Source organism: Lissotriton vulgaris, chromosome 5 (genome assembly GCF_964263255.1).
Source record: "Lissotriton vulgaris chromosome 5, aLisVul1.2, whole genome shotgun sequence".
Taxonomy (NCBI): domain Eukaryota; kingdom Metazoa; phylum Chordata; class Amphibia; order Caudata; family Salamandridae; genus Lissotriton; species Lissotriton vulgaris.
The window spans coordinates 1369034967-1369056847 of record NC_141693.1 but is presented as its reverse complement, the minus strand read 5'-3'; the positions used below and the strand labels follow the sequence as shown (position 1 = coordinate 1369056847).

At 45.4% G+C, this 21881-nt stretch overlaps 1 protein-coding gene across 2 annotated transcripts in view; it reads right to left on the bottom strand.

Annotated features, from left to right (window-relative positions):
* Positions 1–21881, bottom strand: part of PTPN22 (protein tyrosine phosphatase non-receptor type 22) — a 605270-nt gene that overhangs the window by 250611 nt on the left and 332778 nt on the right. For both annotated transcript variants that reach the window (XM_086923320.1, XM_086923319.1), the window contains exon 9: positions 11334–11400. In XM_086923320.1, coding sequence (XP_086779446.1) covers positions 11334–11400 — 67 coding nt within the window. The remainder of the gene's footprint in view (positions 1–11333; positions 11401–21881) is intronic.

The window sequence follows — 21881 nt, the reverse complement described above, 5'->3', positions numbered from 1 at the left end:
CTGATTACCATCGCTGTGCCCCACAGATCTACTGGGGTATCGACTGACTACCCACGGTCCAACTCCTGGGCCATTCGGAGGTTGCTGGCCGAAGTTACGAGGATCCCAAGTTTCCCCGACTTGCGCTCTGGAAGTCTGATGCCCCCTGGCCCGGCGTCATCGGGCATGCCAGTCCGGGGCTCTGCACGTGGGGTGTAGGCCTTGCTCCGCCCCTCTATATCGGGCCCGCTCGCTGGCCGGACAAGCCGTTTGGCTCTTCCTTGCTTCGGACTTATCTCTTGGCTCCTACATCTGCCTGCCCAGATACCATTGCTCACGGAGGCGCAAAGGATCTTCTTCTTGTTTTCTGGGGGTTCGCCCCTTTTGACTGGAAGCGGAGACGGCCATCTTCTCGTCGTTGGGAGTGGCGGGGCGCGCTGGCCTGCTCGTGCCCCCACGATTCGAGCTTTTCTGGCCGTACCCTTTGTCCGACCTATATCCTGACTCCTATTTGCTTTGGTCCCCCATCGCATCATTAGCGCACCATTATGGGGAAGCCGGACACTAAACAATCCAAATTGTCCTTTGACTCTGGAGGGGCTAGGCGGGGGACCCGTTTGCTCCAGGAAGCCGGGACTTCGCGGTCACCCCCCCGAATGTCGCTGACAGTGTCCCGCAACCACCACCACCGGACTTTACCCAAATGATGCAGGAGATGAGGCAGGGGTTTGCCACGATAGTGGACAAAGTGGACAAGATATCGTCACGCATGGATGCGGTCGTCCAGAAGCTGGACGTGCATGAGGAGCGATTGACGGCGGCGGAACAGCGTATTTCGGACCAGGATGACAGGGCGGCCACCCATACCACCCAACTGGCGAGAATGGACAATATCTTGCGTGTCATTGCCGCTAAGAATGAGGAGTTGGAGGCGAGGAGTAGGCGCAACAACGTGCGCATTGTAGGTGTGCCGGAGTCCACGAATGTGGGAAAAATGGAGACTTATGTGGAGAGGCTACTGATGGGCGCCATTGGGGCGGAAGTGTTCTCATCCCAGTTTATCGTTGAGAGAGCGCATCGGACACTGGGACCTCGGCCGGCCTCTGGGGCTGCACCGCGCCCCATCATTGCGCGCCTTTTGAACTATCGTGACCGAGATGCCGCCCTCCAGGCTGCCCGCACTAACAGGGCCCTTTCCTTCGAAGGGGTGTCTTTCACCATGTACCCCGACTTCACGCCGATGGTGCAGGACCAGCGTCGTAAGTTCCTGGGGGTGAAAAAGAAGCTTCGGGATCTACAGGTGGACTACGCCTTGCTGTACCCTGCTAAACTTAGAGTGACGCACCAGGCTAAACAACATTTTTTCACCAACCCACAGCATGCTGAGGATTTTGCGAAGCGCCTCCAGCGCGAGCGAGCAGCTGCGGATCGGGGAGGTGATCGAGACCCTGAGGATGAACATTCGGCGGCTGAGGAGGAGGTCGCCTGATTGTGGTGACTTTGGTCATTGTCTCTTTTTTTACTGTTTTTGGAGTGATCTGGCCGTGTACCTTTTATACTGAGTTCTACTGCCTTCCTTCTCCGCATTTGCGGCCTAACTATTGCCCGCTTTTACTCTTGTTGGTGCGGGGGTCATGTCTTTATTGAGATGAGTGAGTGCGTTTTGTTTCTTGGGGTCGGTATGGCACCGCAGGATGGTGCTATCTGGTGTTGCGCTCTGGGCACCCACCCCCCCGCGCTGCGCCTGGGGCCGTCTGACACTTGTTGGCGCGGACACTGGCATGGCGTGAGGGAGTGGTGTCGTGCACCTCTGGAAGGTTCCCCGGAGGGTGTGCCCCATGTGTACCTTTGGTTTGGATTCTAGTCCTATGTTGTTTGACTGGATGTGTGTTGGGGAACGGGGGGGGGGTGGGGGTGCGTATGGCCTGATAGTTGGGGTGGTATCAGGTGGGTGGATGGGGCGGGAATGAAGCTGTCCATGTTTGTTTGCCCAGGACCCCTGGGTCGATATGAGAGGTGCTGCCGTTGTCTGAGTGCACAGGAGTGGTGTCGCGCCCGCTATCTAGGCTGGTCCACTTCTGTATCTGGCGGAACTGATCCTGGGGTCAGTGCTCCCGTCCATCTTAGGCCCGAGTGCACCGGCCGCCATCTTGGGCTGCCACGTGACGGGGAGCGCTATGCAATGGGGACACGTGTGCGAATTGCGGGTTGCGTAAGGTGGATTGGCGGCGTGCGGCGTGCAGTATGCTCTGAGTGCTTGTTGCATGGATGGTTTGGTTGGGGGGGGGTTGTTGTGGTTTTGATTGATTGGTTCGGAGATGGCTGGGGAATGTGTGGAGTGTATGTGGGGGGTTGTCCGCGCCCTAGGGTGAGGACCTGTCGCTGGCTGTTGCTGGTAGTTGGATGCCCTGTATTTGCTTGTTGGGTCCCGTGGGGCCCTGAAACTGGGTAATGTCGACTGCTGTTATAGATCAGATATCGATTCTATCCTGGAATGTACGGGGACTTAATGATGCCAGGAAATGTCGTAGTGTGATCCAGTACCTGGACAGGCATGCTATTCATGTTGCTCTCCTCCAGGAGACGCATCTGCGTCCCGCTCCTTCCCCCAACTTTGGCGGGAGGTGGGCTGCGGCCAGGAGGTTTGCTTCCTATTCTTCTTTTGCTCGAGGGGTTGTCATCCTTGTTAAAAGATCGCTCGCATTTCAGGAACTGGGATTTGTGGTGGACCCTGAGGGGCGCTATGTGCTACTGTGGGGGCGGCTTGGGCAGAACACTGTACTGTTTGTTAATTGCTATGCTCCTAATGTCGATACGCCAATCTTTTTTGTCACTTTGTGGGGTCATGTTCTTGCTGTGGATGCCACTTACATTGTGTGGGGGGGTGATTTCAATTTTGCATTTCATGCCCAGTCGGACAGATCGGAGGGGAGTCCTCAGTATAATGTACAGGCTAGAGAAGTATTGCGTGGGATTGTGGAGGAGGCTGGGTTGGTCGACAGCTGGAGGTACGCCCACCCTGCCACTAAGGAGGGCACTCATTACACCACACATGCTCGTTCATGGGCGAGACTAGATTATGTGTTTCTCTCTAGAGGGTTGGTAGCTGGCCTACGGGAGACTACACATCTGGCTCGGACGTATTCTGATCACTGTCCGGTGAAGGTTGTTCTATCCGTCCCCGGGCTGCATAGGCCGCGCCCACCTTGGCGTCTATTTCCGACTGCTTTGCTTGACCCGGTGTTCAAAGAGGAGCTTGGTGCAGAGGTAGAGGCGTTCTTCCCTAGAAACAAGGGCTCTGTGGACAGCGTCGAGGTCATATGGGAGGCGTTCAAGGTTACGATCCGGGGTGTCACTATTTCTAAAAGTTGTGGAGTACTTCGACTGATTGTTCGGACCCTCGAGAGCTTGGAAGCTGACTTGCGAGACTTAGAACGCAGGATGCAGGTTGACTCTGATCCCGATCTTCTGGCGCAGTTCCGTACTAAACTCTCCGAATACGAGGAGGAGGCTGCTAGAGAGGCTAAGCATAGGGGGAAATACTGGACGGCAAGGCGATACTGTGAAGGGGAGCGGCCCGGTAAGGTCCTTGCTGCCCTTACTAGACATCCAAGGCATGGGTCGGACGTGTTGGAATTGGTGTCACCGGATGGCACTCGCTGTCGGGATACTTCGGAGATCCAGCGTACTTTTATTGACCATTATGCACACCTTTACACGACACAGATGAACTGGCACTTTGTTGGTTATCGGATGGTCATCGGGAGTTCTTAGGCAGGCCCCTAGAGGTGGAGGAGGTCAGGAATGCCATCATGTCTCTGTCCAATGGGAAGGCCGCCGGTCTGGATGGCCTTCCTGCTGAATTTTATAAGTGTTATGTGGACACCATGGCCCCTGTTCTCCGTGAGGTTTTTGAGGAGTCCCTGGAGGAGGGACGTCTGCCAGGTTCCATGCGGGAGGTCGCCATTACGTCGCTGCTTAAGCCGGGTAAGGATCCGCTGGATGTGGGCTCCTATAGACCCCTCTCATTGCTCAACTGCGATGTCAAAATTCTCGCGAAGGTTTTGGCAGTCAGACTAGCCGAGCTCATGCCCGTTATTGTGTTGCCTGACCAGTCAGGATTTGTGCCCGGCCGTGCTACCTCCCACAATCTTCGCACCTTGTTTTCGCTTGTGTCGACCATTGCTCCTACTGTCCCGGTTGCTGCTATCTTTCTTGATGCCACTAAGGCGTTTGACTCTGTTGAGTGGGGCTATCTTATTGATGTTCTTTGTCGGATGGGCTTCCCCAGGATCTTCATCTCATGGGTTAAGCTCTTATATACCGATCCGATGGCGAGGGTAGTGGTGAATGGGGTGTTATCCCCCTCGTTCCCTCTTACGAGAGGGACCCGACAGGGATGCCCCCTCTCGCCCCTCTTGTTTGCTATAGCCATTGAGCCGCTGGCCTGTAGGATTCGTCATTTTCACCAGCAGAGCGCCTTTAATTGTCTTCAGCGACAGGTCGGTATTTCTTTATACGCCGATGATGTTACACTCTATGTCAAGGACCCTGAGAACAACCTTAATTCGCTCTTACGGGAGCTGGTTGCTTTTGGGGGTGTCTCCGGTGTCCATATCAACTGGCGGAAGTCTCAGTTTTTCCCCCTCACTGCTGCTGTGGCTAGGTTTCCCCTTGACTACCCTCTGGAATGGTGTGATTCGGAGTTGCGATATCTCGGCATTGTCGTGTCCTTGGACAGGGAAGAATCGGTTCGGCTTAATTATGGTGTGGCTATTACTAAACTTGCAGACGATGTCACCAGATGGATGTCCTTGCCTCTCTCCATGGCCGGTAGGGCGTCCCTTATCAAGATGGTGGTTTTGCCCCGCTTTCTTTACCTCTTTCAAAACCTTCCGTATCATCCTGGTGCTTATTTCTTTCGCAGACTTCGTTCCGAGCTCATTCGGTTGTTCTGGGGGGGGCAAGCAGCCACGGGTGGCTTGGGCTACCCTTACGTTGCCCTATGCTGATGGCGGTTTCGACGTCCCCGACTTTGAGCTTTATTATCTCAGCGCTCAGGCGCGTTACGCTTATCACTGGATGCGCCCCACGCCGTTTATGCCCCAAATTGCTGCTGAACATTGGGTTGCCCACCCGCTCCCATTGGAGGGGATGTTTTTGGGCAAGGTGTCAGATGTGGAAACGCCTCGCACGACGGTGACGTGCACGGTGGATGCTTGGAAATGGATGGCTCAATTGCTGGGCGTTTCCTTTCTTTATTCGCCAGCCTTGCCTCTGTCTTATCATCCTGATTTGTCGCTGTTGTTGGAAATGGGGTTTCAACGAATGTGTTGGCGGCTAGGTATCCTCACGTGGGGCGACTTGTTTCATGAAGGTGCCTTCCGTACGCAGGCTCATTTCTTCAGAGCGGCTGCTTGCTCCCCGCTGGAGCTGTTCTACTTTATCCGCTTGCGGCAGGGCATGCGTGCTCTGCTACCAGATTTCCCTTCGGAGCCTGGGGTTACCCTCCCCCTCCACGTGCTGTTGGTTTCAGATGGGCGACACCTGGTGTCGAAATTATACGGGGCTATTCGCAGACAGCGTTCGGTCCCGGCCAATCGGGTGCGCGAGCAGTGGGTTGCCGAGTCGGGTGCTCCTATTACCGACGAGCAATGGAAATACTGCTGTGGGCTCACGGCCAATGTTTCCTCTAGTTGTCGCCTCAAAATTATCCACTACAAGTTTGTTCAGAGGTACTATTATACCCCGGCGAGGAAACTACGGTTTCATTTGGCGGAGGATGACAGGTGTGCTAGGTGTCGTGCGGAAGGCGCTGACTTCCTGCACTTGGCTTGGAGCTGTGCGGGGGTGTTAGAATATTGGACTCAGGTTCATGAGGCCCTGCAGATTATGGCGGAGGATGGGGTGGTATTTGACCCCTTGGTGATGTTGCTGGGCTACTCTAAGGACGTGCCTGCCTCTCACCGTAGGTTTGTTGACGTGGCCCTGCTGCTGGCTAAGCGTAGGGTTGCTTGTTGCTGGGGTCGTGGCAGGGTGCCGCGCTTTCAGGATTGGTTGACTGACCTCATATACTGTCAGGATCAATACAATATCTATTCTGATCTGATGCCTGTCCGATGCAGACCGAAGGACTTTTGGAGCCCGCTCCAGGTGTACCTCCTAACCAGAGCTGCGCAGGACTCTGATTCTGAACTTGGGGACCGTGAAGGGATTGGTTGATGGCAACATGGTGGGCTGAGATTTTACATTACACCTGCTGATCTTCCAGTATCGGGGGAGAGGCTGAGCCGTCTCCTTAACATGCGAGCTGCTGGGGGCTGTAGTTCCCCTTACGACAAGTGTGTGGCTAGGAATTGAAATCGTATCCCTGTAAGGTACCTTTATCCGATGTGTCCCTTTTATCCGAGTCTCCTTTGTTTCATTTGCTATACGCTAGCAGAATGTGTCCATACTGTATTGTCTTATTAGCTTGCCTGTACATGCTGGATCATTGCCCTCTAATTTGCACTGTACATTTCGATGTTGCTCCTTGTATTGACTGGTATGCTGCCCTGTACTTGCTTGTATTTCATTTTTTGGTTCTGACGTACCATTGTAATGGCCATATGTGACTGTATGTATTGTGTATGCACTTCCCTTGACCCTGCTTGTCTCCAAATAAAGGTTTAAAAAAAAAAAAAAAAAGATATGTCCATTCAAATAATCAAGTCTGTCTCTTTCAAATTTAAAAGCCTTACGCTTTTTAATGATGTCCTCCTCCTTCGCCAGGCGACTCTCCATATCTTCCCTCATTTTTTTCACTTCCTCATTAATTTCAATCTTCGACAGCTCCGCCTCCAGCTGCTCAATTTCAGTTTGCAGTTTTAATCTGTCACTTTCCGCGTACTTTACAAGGATCCTCATCAGCCTTGCTGAGGATTCTAAGTTGGCTGTTGCCCATTCTTCAAGCATATGTGGGTCCGGGTTATCATAGCTAGGGGCCAGTGTAATCCGGAGACCCCTAGGGACCCGCCCCACCTCCAAGTATCTTGTGAGGGATTTGTTCTCCCACCACTTAGCCTGCTCCTTCTTAGAGAGCTTCTCAAGTTTGCGGAAAGTGTCTCTAATCGTTGGGTTCGTGTTTACCCCATCTGGTTGCTGAGTGGGCGTAGCTGAGTCTCCCCCTGCCGGGCTCTCGAAGACTGACTCCGCAGCCTGCTCTCTGTGTCGCAACACGGCGGCGGACATTGCGTTGTGTGGCTGATAATTGTTAGGCACTTGACTGAAGAAACTAAACTGACGGGGAGCGCTGTTACAAATTACTGCGCGCCCCGCGTGGCACACTCTTCCCTGCGATTGTCGAATGCTGCCTTACCCGGAATGGGCTGCCGAACACCTCGGTTCTTCTCCGGTGTCGATGGCTCCCTTCTTTCCCGGCAGGCGTGTGCTGTCTCGCAGGGGCATACACGGCTTCCTCCTACCAGAGTATCGAAAAACGGTTCCGGTTCACGAAACCACTGCTTCCTGCCGTGTCACCGCCCAAGTGAAGAGGGATCTCGCTCGTAACCAGGAAGCCTCCAGTCACCACAATATCCAAAAAGTCGTCGTTTTCACCCTCTACCTTCCATGCAGAACAACGAAAGGAGCGAGACCACAAAGTAAGTGCAGTTTCTTCAGTGCATTTTATTCCGTGCCAAGAGTTACAGCCTGCAATCCACCATGACGCGTTTCACCTCGAAAGAGGCTTGATCACATAGCGTGTCATGGACACAAATGAGGGATTATAAAGTGCTAGTGCCTAATTCAATACAGCTGTGCAGTTCACATTTTTTTCATTTCATCAACAGTGAAAAAATACTTCGTTGTTTCAACATATATATATATATATATATATATATATTCACTGGAGAAAAAAAATGTATATATATATATATATATATACACACATGCATCTATATAGCGATATATATCTATATGTGAGTGTATATCTATCTATCTATCTATCTATCTATCTATCTATCTATCTATCTATCTATCTATCTATCTATCTATCTATCTATCTATCTATCTATCTATCCATCTATATACTTACACACATATATATATCTTATATGTATAGGTTTATATATACAGATATATATAGATTTTGCCAATTTGAATTCCACTTGCCACTGCAAACCCTATCGGTCTCCTTTAAGTGAGAGTGGATTCTCACATCCAATGTTCCAAAACCAGAAAAAACTTCTAAAGCACATTGGTGGGATTTTCTCCAAACACTAGTTCATTCACCTTCAGGAATGTGCAAAAAAACAAATGCATTTTAGCTACAAACATTGGTCACTGTGTTTATGAAATGCGTTCCTCCACCCTACTTAATAGGCAAAACATTGGTGATATAGGGCCAGATGTAGGTAAACCCCATTTACCAATTTTGAAATACCGAATTTTACCGATTCGGTATTTCAAAATCGGTAAATGGGATGTAGGTACCAACATCTGGATTTTTTACTGATACCTTGAAATTCGGTATTTACCGATTCGGTAAATACCGAATCGGTATTTGCTATTGAATCCTATGGGCCTTGAAGCCCATAGGATTCAATTCAAATACCGATTCGGTATTTACCGAATCGGTAAATACAGAATTTGTCAAGGGTGCAGGGGGTGTCACTTTGACACCCTCTAGCACCCCCAAAACGGGCATGTGTGCAATGTGGCACACAGACATGCCCTAAGGGCACGTCTGTCTGTCACATGGCACATGTGTACATGCACAGATGTGCATGTACACAGGAATCGGTATTTTACCATGGATTTGTATTCCATGGTAAAATACCGATTCTGAAAGCCATGTGCCAATGGAAAATTGGCTACCCACATTGCATTTTCGGTAATTTTACCGAATCAGGAAATATTACCGAATCGTTAAATTTTCCGATTCAGTAATAATAACGATTCAGTAAAATTACCGAATATGTGCCCCTACATCCCCATAGCCATTTACCGATCGGAAACGGCCGAAAATCGGTATTTTCGGCCGATTCCGATCGGTAAAGGGCTACCTACATCTGGCCCATAGAAACAGAGAAAGGCCACAGAGGGATATGAAACATATTGAAAGATTTCAGGCATCTTGGTCTAGTTGAAGTGATTCCAGCTTTCCACATAAAATAGATTATATTGATATTTAAGAAAAAAAGTGCAAACGCTGTTACTAAACATACAGTGATGATATTCATAGTCCACTGGCATTGTCTGAATCTCACCCAGGAGTGGTAGGTAGGGGCAGGCAACCGGCTCTTCCTGGAGGAGGGGCTGCAATATCTGGCCTTCCTCTAGGGGGATCCGGTGCTTGTCACTGACTAGAGTCAGAACCCGTTGGATTTCGTTGGAGAAACACCGTTGCTTTGTTTGACAAACTAAGGAGAGAACGCATTGAAGCCCGGCCGCGTTTTCTTCAGCTACCACAAGGGAATTGCCTGCATTCCCTACCTGCCTGTGTTTCCGCGTGCTGTGCGGCAGGAACTCCCTGGAACCATCTGAGGGTCTACGCACGTGCGGTAGGAACTGGATGTGCTCATGCTCCTTGGGTCACTTGTGGTCCCGCTGAGGCGCATTACGAGACCGATCACCACCGAGACATTGAACACGGACGAGAGTGCACAAGGAGGGCTTTCTCACTTCGCATACATGCCCGCTGCTGGTATTTGGACCCGTAATTAGTTTGCCTCACAGAGGTAGGAACAGCGCTGCAGCCAGCCAGGCATGTAGTTGCCCTGTCCTAGACCTCTGCATGGCAGAGGCTCCTTAACCAAGGCACCTGCAGGAGTGAGACGCATCACACCCACTGTGCCTAACCCTACTTTGACCCCGGATTTCACGCAACTCTCAAGGAGAGAGCTTTCAGCCCTAACTTTGTTTTCTGCTTCCCTTAGGTCCTACCTGCTCCTGTTTTGATGCCAGCTACCTTAAGGAGATTGACAAAGAAGTGCATGTGAGTCCCCCGATGAGAGAGAGAGGGAGGTTGGCTTGCCTTGTTTGAGGGGGAAAGAGTGTGACTGTGTCTAATGAAGTAATGTTGTTGGTTGTTGTTCCATCTGCAGCACACTGTGAGGAGTCGATGGGATTACCTTAGGGTACGCGCATGCCTAGTGGTCCTGGAACCAGAGATTCACTAGGAAGAAGGCAGCGGAGTTTTCTTTCTGTTACTCCTTGTTATTTTCCCATATCCCCTGCTCACTGCTGTGCAGGGTGGAGTGTTTAACATCCCCTTGTGGGATAGTGCTAATGGGCTTTGGGATCTCTGCATTGCCCCCGCTGGATCTGTCTAAGAAGGTTAGTGTACCCCTAGTATAACCTCACAGTCATGATATCCTAGGCTAATATTCCATGACAATAACGCCCTCAATGAGCAAATTATAAAAACTACCTTCCTCCTTCTGTCTGACACAGATTAATAACAAACATTAAAATATACAAAAGAACAATAAAATCTGATTAGGGTAGGAGAATATGTAACATTATAGTGTATTACAAGGTGCTGTGTGTTATAGCTTCCCAATTGATTGGAACTGAGGTAAAAATCCCAAATTCATTACATTGTATTCAAGTCCATAAATGCAAGGGGATATACATCTTAAGACAATCAATGACATCATCTTTAGTAAAATAATGTTCAGATATGTATTGAATAGCATACTCTTCAATCAGGTCCACAATATACAAGTGAATATGCCTTATCAATTCCTTCCCTAATCTTATAGACAGTTTAGCAGTACTCGTGAGCGACATCTAGTAACGACTAGTGGAATTGCAGCTTGATTCAATGCTTTTGCATTTGACTCGTGAGGGACATCTAGTAACGGCGAGTTGAACTGCAGCTCTTTGTAGAACTATTTTGATATTGGATACTATAATATTCACTGCCCACTGCTAACCTTGTCCCATAATGCTTTGCAGGGCCTTTAGTTGGGCTTTTATTTTTGCCCATAATAACGGTGCTTGGGGTGGTCCTAAGAGGAAGGGACCATCACCGAATCGTTCAGCAAGATGTGTTTTTTGTTTTCAAGGCATCTGCTTCGTTCTCTCCCTAGGTTAGGGAGGATCTCAAAATCATCACTGCTTGCTAAATTATCACTTTTACTTTTGTGAAATGACTATATGCATTTTAGCATGTAAAGACAGAGATACTTGTATTTTACCAAAAATATATGAGGTCTCTGTTGGGGGAGCGAAGTTGCAGAATTCCCGAAGTTTTTGATGAACTTCGTGGAGTTCTGCGTAGTAGTACTCTGCCAACTGCGCCCACCCTTATTCTTAACCATGCAAAAACATACATATAATTAAATTCGCAAACATATCCTGTATCTTACCTTATCTTTGAGTAGCTTCCATGTGTAATCTATTGCACAGATCACTCCGGTTCTTCCACATCCAGCGCTGAAATTAATAACAAAACTGGTTGGAAAATGACATTGATGGGTGCTCAAATTCTGTGGGATTTGACTTTAATGAAGTAAGTGTTTACAGCTTAAAGATGCGTTTGGTGGACCGGCGTGTCTGTATACTAATGTTAGAATCTGTTTTTTTCAAGGCTACCCAGAATTGTGGCTACGCCATTTCCTGTTCTACAAAAATATGTGAACGCACATTTCAATCAGTCTGCTGCTGCATCTTAAAATGCCTCATTTAAGGGGATACACGTTGTTAATGTCTTGAAATGCTCTATTTTCGTTAAAATCCCTGATATTAGTATATGCACATTGACGATGTCTTAAAATCTATAATCTCATGGGTTACTCATTGATAATGACATTACTTTAATTCAACAAATATTCATAGCCTTTACGACATCACATTTTATTTTCGAAGATACATGTTCTTTTCAGATTCTAGGAAATGACATTCTTATTTGTGAGAAAATCAGAAGAAGGGTTTCTTGACACATATATTTGAATACCCATTACCAGGAAATATACATTTAGATGTCTTTCTTACAGTTGCCTTTTTATATGAAAATAAGAAATACATTTTATAAAGTGGTTATTTCAGTTGATGCCTCTCATGCCGCCTCGCCTAATGTGCTATGCCAAGCATGGTTAACAGCACAGTGGTCTTTTCCAGAGCATAAACTGTATATTTGAAAGCCAAATATGCTGTTAACAATAGATGCAATGTCACATTGTGTATTCATTGATGTGCAAGTAATTTATTACTATTGTTTAGTGTGGAGGGGGGAGCAATAACAGTCTGTATTACATCAAAAACCTGGAAGTTGGCCTTTGAACCATATTAACAAATGTTTAAAAGTACATTGATAAGCAACACGTACTACAAATAACAAGTTTTATTGTGGCACAATTATTCAGAATGAAAATCCTGCACAGCATCGACAAGGGGGCAGATAGGAATTTAGGACACCGCCCCGACTCACTGACCTTATAGTAAAGCTGTGTGGTGTTGTGTTATCTGTAGGAAACAAAACCACCCTGATCTTGCACTAGGTTTAAGACCACTTATGTGCCCCACCCTGGTGGTCTATCACAGGGGAGGGACATATTAACCATTTCTAAACAGCCTTGACAAAGAGCATGCGGGAAGCTGTAAGAAAGTGTCCCCGTTTCTTCTAATATTAAGGGAATGAAATGCATGACCCCTGACCCTACTGCTTCTCCAGGTTACAAAAGTACTACTGAGGGACGTCTCATCTCCACCTCCCTGCTTGTGACAAGGGAGAAAAAATGATCCTTAGTTTACCCTCCTCACCCCACCTAAGCCAGTGTCCTGTCCACAAGTATAACAAGCATTTGCAATGCAATAGGTCTCACATTTATTCAATATTAAGCTATTGACTTTGTAAATGGCAATACCTTTTATTTATATTTGAAAAACCAAAACATAAATAAAAGACATTGTCATTTACAATGCCAATAGGTCAAACTCGAATAAATGCAAGACCTATTGCATTGCAAATGCTTGTTATCGTCTTCTGATGAGAACTCATACATTTGCTGGTGTCTCGCCCACAACTAGGCGTATCTGCAAAAGAAAACACAGTTGTTCTCAACCAGTTCATGCATGATAAAGGATCTATCTGCTATGCTCGCCAAGCTTCTAAAATCCGAAGTTGAACTATTCATCAAGCTTAATCAGCATGCATCTGCTCCAACATGATGTAGGTGTCTCATTCAGGCAAATATAAAGACGTATTGTTTCTACCTAACCTTCTGATTTGGGCCATCTAAATTATATACACAGGCATGGGGGGATCCTTGGCTTGGGGCCCATGAATTGGTGACAGGGCACTTCTCAAACAGCACTGAGGAGGAGGTCACAGGCACAGACTCATGTTACCCCTAAGTAATAGGATCCCGATGAATGAGGAAGTGATAAATGATAGTCCATGGCCAAGCTGCTCCTGTAGCTCTCCATGACAGGGAGGCGGCAGCTCCATGAGGCCTCAACCGGCTGTGCAAACAGACACAATGATAAAACATTTCATTTCAAGATTTACTCTGACCTCTTTCCTTTGAAGCAACTTTAGCCACAAGGTGTTAGTTGCATGGGATTCACATTTATCACAAAGAGAGCACCCCTGTCATCACTCACGGGTGCAAAGTAATTTAATGAGGAACAAGGGCTCGCCATTGTGGAAAGGCAGCTACTTGTTCGGAAAAATTATCCGTTACTACCTGCCTCCTTGAGATAACAAATACCCTCAAGACAGCCATGAAGCAAAGGATCCAATCCGGGTGGGCAGGGCCTAAAGGAGACAGGGCAGTCACCAAAAGCCTAACTTTCAATGGCAGGCCAGCGTTTACCATAAAGGATGACGTGCGCCAATCGAAAGCATGGGCAGAGCTTCGACTCCACTTCAGAAATCGACTCAACGACAATAGATCTTGCAGAGCGAGCAGTGCATGCGTTGCAACGGTAGGCAAGACCTAAAAATAACACAGGGCCACTTTTCAGATGCCTTTGTTCTCTTTCCCCCATATACATCAGAAGGGATAGAAAACTGACTGGGATAGCTGACACATGACCTGGTGTGCCATTCCTAATTGTGAACAGGACACAGAAGCAGCTTACATCAGCATTTGTCCTCCATGAAAGACTGGAGGCACTGAGTGATGCCCATGTTAATGGCATGGGGGTGGCTTTGCACACCTGGCAAAAAGCAAAAAATGATCTAATGGTGCTTGGCATCTTCATTGCCCCACCAAAAAAATTTCAAAGAAAGAAAGAAAATTGCAACTACTGTGTTGCTCTGTTGGGCTTGCTTAGCCCCATAGTGCTAAATGAGAAAATAATTTAAATAAGACAAAAGTATTACAAGATTTGTAAAAACATGAAATGCTGTGGGCGTTTCATAAAACAAAATTACAAAAATAGCACCATACTAAGGCAATAATGGATAGTGTTTAAGTATGGCTGCACTTTAAGATGATCATCTAGATATGATTCATAAACAAGTTTGAAAACCATCATAATTTTAAAGTGATTGATATTATTTTAAAATTACAGTAGTTCTTAAACTCTTTTGCAGTTCGAGAACCAGACTACGTAAGTAGTCGGTAATGCACATAGCAAATCACGTTTCCTGGTCTAAAACGTTTGGCTGAAATGTATGGACGATGAACACACAGGAAACTAAGGGGGACTCGCAAATTGGGATGTACAACAGTGTCTGAGACACTGTTTGCAATTCCCAATGGGGTTGCAAATTGCCTGCCTCATGCATATTAATGAGGCTGTCACAATTTGCGACCCTATTAGGAATGGCTGGCAGTTTTTTTCAATAAATACACCCGGTTTTCCTTAACGGGAAACAGCATGCATTTAAAAAATAAAAATGAAACCTTCAGTTTAATTTTTTAAAGGGCAGGCAGTGGTCCCTGGGACCACTGCCTGCCTTTAAAAAGTATTTTGAGGGCCACTCACAAAGGGTAATGGTTTACAAGTGGTTTACCACTCTTCTGTGAAGGGTGGTAACCTGCTACTGTTTTGCGACTGCAATTGCGGTCTCAAATCAGTCATACATGCCTTCAGGAGTCGCTATTAGGCAGGGACCCCCTTGAAACGCCCCTTCCTAGTAGCGAGTTGCTAATCCTATTTATATAATAGGATTAGTAAATGGGCCACACGTTTTTTGCAGCAGCAAACGGGTCTAAAACCCATTTGCACCTGCAAAAAATGTAAGTACATCTAGCCCTTGGTGGCTGCTTTGAAGGAATGAATGAATGAATAATACAGGGCAGGTGTGAGATGCAAGTATTGTTGTATAGCAGTTTCAGGTTCACAATCCCAAACTCAAATCTCATCTTGGTGTCAGGATGCATCAGAAGTGTATGTAACAAGTGATCCGAGAAACAATGGCATAGCTAACCATTATTGGTAAATTTCAGTGGGTTTCTTGTTTTGGATCATAAACATAAACTGAGAAGGCTTTTCAGGAAATATCATATTATTTCGATATAAGGACTCTAGAGCCCAATGTACAATGGGGCATATTATCAAGCAGGGCGATTGGCAACTATCGCCCTATTAGCAAGCTGTCGCTAACTGATGTTAGCGACAACTTTTAGGCGATAGCGAGCAGTTTGGTGCCCGCTTTGCATGTCAGCGATGTTTATCGCTATTGACATGCAAGGCAGGCGTAGCGATGGAAATATTCGCGCTAAGCGCGAACATCTCCAAATGCTAACACCTGCCCAGACCAGTTCTTATGCAAAAATCACAGTTGATGGACAGAAGGCAGAACAATGTCATACATTCACCCAAGTACAGAGTGTGGTGTGCAAAAAAAACAATGGATTTAGGCCCAGATCTCTGTACTGGGGGAATGTATGACATTGTTCTGGATTCTGTCCATCAACTGTTGTTTTGCATTTGTCACCCCGAGTGGGATGGGTATGCTCAGACGTGAGTCCCATGCTCTCCACACCACTGGAGTCAAACTATCTTGGCTGAAGACGGCTGATAGCCAGAAACCGGTCCTAGGATGCTTGATTCCAGTCCAGGAAAGACATGGCTTGGCAGCTCGGACTGGACTGTGAGGCACAGGGTCAAGGCTGATTTGCATATGGCCATGTCTGAACTGGGGTGGTGTGGAGTGCAAAAAAACGATGGATTTAGGCCCAGATCTCTGTACTGGGGTGAATGTATGAAATTGTTCTGCATTCTGTCCATCAACTGTTGTTTTGCACAGACCAGTTCTTAGCTATGTTATCCAATGGGAGGTAGATAACATGGCTATGAGCATTTCGTCGCTAATGTGTGAATATCACTGTATTCTCAGCGATATTCACGCATTTCGCCTCTATCGCTGGATATTTTAGCACAATGGAGAAAAACTTTGCTAATAGCATGTTTTCTCCGCTAACATATCCAGCGATAGGCAGCGATAAAAAAAAATGCGCTAGGCGCATTTTGCGATAAATATCGCTATTCCTTGGTAATATGCCCCAAAGTGCCTTTGTAGTTGCAGAGCATGCACTGAACAAACCCACAGGCTTTGCAACTGCAGAAGTATAGATCTCAGTTTGAAAAGAAACATTTTGTGAGTCGCAAAGTCTTTCTGTTTTGAAAAATGACTTTTGTGACCCATTCTAACTTGGAAACTTAGGAGGGCATGAAAAATGTGTTTCTCTAACAGGCCTCTGTCCTTGCATTCACAGGTATTCACAGGAAGTAACAAAATGCCTCCTGGCTAATAATTATTAATGAAGCAGGAGGCTTGCACCTCCTGTAAGTGCACATTTTGTGATGTGACTTATTAGTACATCCGTGGAACTGCAAAATGCAGGTCAGTTTGCAAACCTGTTTGTCTACAAAATCTTCAACTGGATTGTATCTGGTACAACATTTTTTCAATTTGAAGAGAAATTCTGCCTACTGATAGGTAGGATTGGTATGGACTGTGTGTGTGGCCCAAGCCTATCCCATTTCTATGCACACAAATCTGAATGAGCTACAATTCATTATCACTCCAATCCTTTTAGTAACAACATCATAGAATGGCAACAATAAATTGATCACATTCTTATTATTAGGTAGGGAAATTAGAGTAGTGTATAATTCTTCCTGAATTGGTTAAATACTTAAGATACTAACCTTGTCCATGAGTGAACCTATCTTTCTTGATCTCATAATTATAGCGAAGGAGGGTAAATTGCATACTTTACCAAGCTGACATGTCGGGATTCCCTCCTCAGTTTTCAAAGGCATCAAACCAGCATCTTAGACATGATGCAGCATCCGTCTTATATTAAGGTTAAATAAGAACAAGTACAGACATATAGCCAAAATATTCTAGTCTGTATTGACTTCTTCTCACCTCACTGTGAATACCTAAATAGGTTTGTTTCTGTTAACACCGTGCTCTGATTGCCTTTTTGTGGGTCAATTCTTAGGAATACCTCAAATGGCTCTAATCTATTTTGTTCTAATAACATAGACAATTTGAGCACAAAATTGGGAAAGCAAGGAATAAAGATGCTTTCCACAAGCTTCAAGTATGAGCAATGATTAATTTATTGAGGACACACAGGGATATGAATGGTAATTAAGGAGAACGGAAAGCAACTGCCAAGGAATGGTACAGAACACACATACTTCACACAGTGTTGGATGTCACGACATTCCATGCTTTGCCAGTAACTTTGTACAATGACATCACCACACAGTAGAAATATCACACAGAAATATTGTGAAAAAAGCTCTTAAGAGAGCATAGAATACATAACAGTGATTGCTTTCAGATACTTATGAGAAACCAAGTCACAATTGCTTGATCACTTTGTATACTGCATAGCGTAGGGCAATGGTTTCAGAACCAAACAAATACAAGGGATTCAGCAGCCACAGTAGTACCAATCTTAGTGGATACATCTCTGGGTTAATGTAGGCAGAGAAAGTATAAAAAAACGTAATGCATGCAATATCGTTTTTTGACTACTTCAATTTTACTAATTTCCATGAGGCTACTCCAGTCTAACTCTTTTGTTATTTCATCCGTTTTTGGTTCTCTTGATGCCCTTGGTCTGATATCCCTGTAATTTCTTTGGCTTATTAAATGTAACTGAATCTTAGCTTTATAGACCTACACTCAGGCGCCCTTCATCTTGGCACTGCAGTGGTGTTACATGGTCTTTAGTTCTCGAACTGGGCTCTATGTACGCCTATGGACTACTTACAGCCTACTTGCAAACTCTAGCAGGTAAATTCAGATTCTATTGCTGCTTTTATTTGTATCCTGTTCATTATCGATTCTTGTATTGATTTGTGTGCTCTTTCGCCATTGGGTAGTGAATGACAGTCATCTGAGCGATTGACTGCAGACGATTTGCTTAAGACAATACTGGTCGAGTTTCTGTACAACCAACCTGCAGAAGTGTATTTCTCTCTCCTTACCCCATTTTCCTCTTGCACCCAGGACCTTATCACAAACCTTGCAATACTGCAATACTTGTAATATAGAGGGGCGGAGCTGAGCGGACCCTTAAGGGACGGAAAACGTATTGTCCTAGACATCAACAATTCTCTCATAGCCGTGGTCCTGGTGTCACTTTCCTAGGTGGTTGCGCCTTAATTTGCCCCTATGAGATAGGTTACAAGTTATCAAGAAGATTATACCCCGGAGATACAACATTGTCCTAAGGATGCTTCCCTTGCTGATCCCTAAAGACACTCTTTAAAAAATAAACTCTGATATAAAATTGTTCCTTTGAGGGAAGGAAACTATATTGCAGTTGGAACTCAGTAAGATGCAGGCGTACTCTGAATTGTGTGGTTTGTAATTCTGCATATGGATACATACTACCTTGCTCACCAGCTATAACAACTGGTCTATTTGCTACCTCACTGCATCTAACCGCCGACATGGGTCAAGTATGAAAGGAGATGACTAGCTAGTGTACCAGGCTTCTCCCTGTCTAGGGCCACGTGTCTCTTCCCACAACTGTATTCTACACTATTCTCCTGATTTGGAAATGAGTGCATAAGATGCTTAAGGTAGACCACTTCATACGGTTCACTAGTTCTTTGTCCCTATTTCCCACAATGCTCACATATTGATTTGAAACTCCACCTTCCACTCTGGTGGCTAGGCTGCTGTGCGGATTGGGCATCTTGAACATATGTTCAAGATACCCAATCTTTAACGCTGCGTGATGTTACGTTTAAATCATTGCATGCCATGTGCGATGAATTTTCAATTTAAGATGTGGATTCTCGGAAGTACCAACAACTCACACACTGCCTGTCATGTACAGTGGATCCCCCTCTCACTTCATTGATGAAATTTTCTATCTTTAAATACCTCATGACAAAGGGATATTTTAAAGATTTTGCGTTTGGCTGTAGTGTGATCTTACAGATCACCTCCGCTTCAAATTTGTTCTAGTGTATTGGACATCCTTCAGTTTACAAATGGCAGGCTTTCTCTCACACTCAGACTTCTAGTCATGTGGCCAACAGCATTGTAATTCCCTATACATAATGTTGACATGCTCACACATCTCGGACTATTAGACCAACATATGGGTCAAACTGTCAGGAGGCAGTTTATTGGCATGGAATTTGATGGAAAGAGGCTGCATGGGGAGCAAGCAGACTGTTGACTAAAATCTGACTTTGGTGTAGTTCTAGAAGGTTTGCTTTTCCACCCATGGGTTACACAGTGAACTTAGTTCAATGTGCAAACACTGAATGTGAAAGACAGGTTATTGTAGCCCCGCAGAACACTACCCAGTATATTGTTGAAGTGGAGTTATTGCTTTTGGGTTTCTAACAATCCCTACAAAGCATAAGGGGCACTGTGGCAACATAAACCTATTTCGTTATTCACAGTGAGGTGAGAGGATGTCAATACAGTCTACACTATTTTGGCTATATGTCTGTTCTTATTTGGCCTTGACATGGTGATATGTAGACGCTTGTCCCAAACTAATGTCGCATCAGGTGTCATATCTGTGATTAGCTGAATGTTCTGACACTTTCAAGTTTCTTAGAACAATAAGATCAGACAACATCTTCGTCAAATGGCAGACATGACAATGATATGCATTAATTGAGAAGGATGCCGACCTCAATTGTCTAAAGATGGCAATCTCCATTGGCAAACATTAGTGCCGGGGTCTACTATATATGGAGTCAATCAAGTCGGACTTTAGGGGCTTTATGTCAAGACTTTCTTAGATGAGATTCTGGCAAAAAAGATGAGAGCTAGAGGTTTGAATTGAATTTAGTATTCCCATCTTGAAAGTTTCAACAACAATATAGAAGGAATTAGGGCTACAGACACCAATTTGCAAGGCAGAGGCAGCCTTTGATGCAGCAGGACCACACATATCCTAGCTTTCAAATTAAAGAAGGTTAAAGATGGAAACAGCTGTCATCTTCAATATCTTCCACTGCGCCAACAACATTAAATTTACTTTGATGCCTTGATGTTTTCTGTGCAACTGGTTTTGCAATTCCTCCCAGACGGAGAGAGATAATGTTGCAATGGACCAGACAAAATGGTTCCCTTCTTATGTTTTGTATGAAGTTGCCAACCATCTCGCCCAACACTCCTGCCTCAAACCTCACAGAAACATCCTGGTTGCTCTTCGGCGAAAGGAGAGCTGTAATCGGGTCTCCTACTAAAGACGGAACTGGTTGAGATGCATGAAATTTACTGATCACAAGAAAGAAGGGGAGTTGTCTACATTCAATTTTGGAATTAAGGTTTCTGAATCTTTTTCTCAAGACCAAGAAAATGTAATTGATTAGTGTCAGGAGGCATATTTCCACGTAGGTATTCCAAGTAGTAAATAAGTACTTTTAGAAACATACAGTACTTCTGCCCAACTTTGAAATTTCAGTGAATTTGAAAAGGTGATGGTTAATTCAGACACATTGCCATCAATTTATTGGTGTGACCTTGAACCTGTTTCAATTAAAAGTCTTTCCTCCTCGAGAGAGGTTGATGAATATTCAGAGCATGGTAAAGATGTTTGCCCCTTCTCCCCATCAGTGGCTGAGATAAATGATGCTGTTAAGAGCAATGGTTTTTCTTTTACATCTTCCTGGAGCTTTATACAAGGCTATGGATGGGTCCTTCTTTAGTGATTTAAAGGGATCAGTGGAACCAATATTATAGTCATGTAGAAGATTTCCTCTACATCTGTTAAGAGTTGTGACAGATGTATTGCTACTAGGCTGGTGGCATCTCTGGAGGGCAAAGTGTTTAATGCCTTGTTGATGTTGCAAGATTTGTTTTTGCATATTAAAATCTGGAGCTGAAGACTATCAAGTAGGCGCTGATACCATCCTTCATCAACAGTAGGATTCTGAGATTTGAATATTTATGTGCACCATTTCAGCAATATTCTAACATATTTGAACAAGCATAGCAGTGTAGGTGTACATCTATCTGAAAGATCATTCAGCTTTTGAGAGTGGACTATGGTCTGGACAGTCTTATTGGTCTGTAAGCAGTTCACTTGAAGGGGAAGGAGAAAGTGAAGGCACACATGCTCGGCATCTATTATTATCCAATCACTAATGTGAATTTCTGCTGGATATAGTAGAGGTTGTAGCAGGGAGGTGTGCTGTCCATTACACAGATGTTTTCCTCTATTTTGCTTTTCCTGTAATTAAGAAGGTCATTCAAAAAATGCAACAGGCTCAAATATTTCTAATTCTAATTGCTCTGGATAGGGCCAGAAGGAAGTGCACTCTGAGCTGTTTCATGAGAGTTGTTCCCCTTATCTTTTTCTTCTATATTTGGATCATCTGCTGTCGCAAAAGGAGAGAAGCACTCTGCATCTAAATTATCAAATGCTATGCATATTTGCTTGAAACTTGGAGGGTTTGCTTTGACAGATTACAATGTGCCAAAGTGGGTTATGTATGTACATCTTGCAAAACATTTGGCA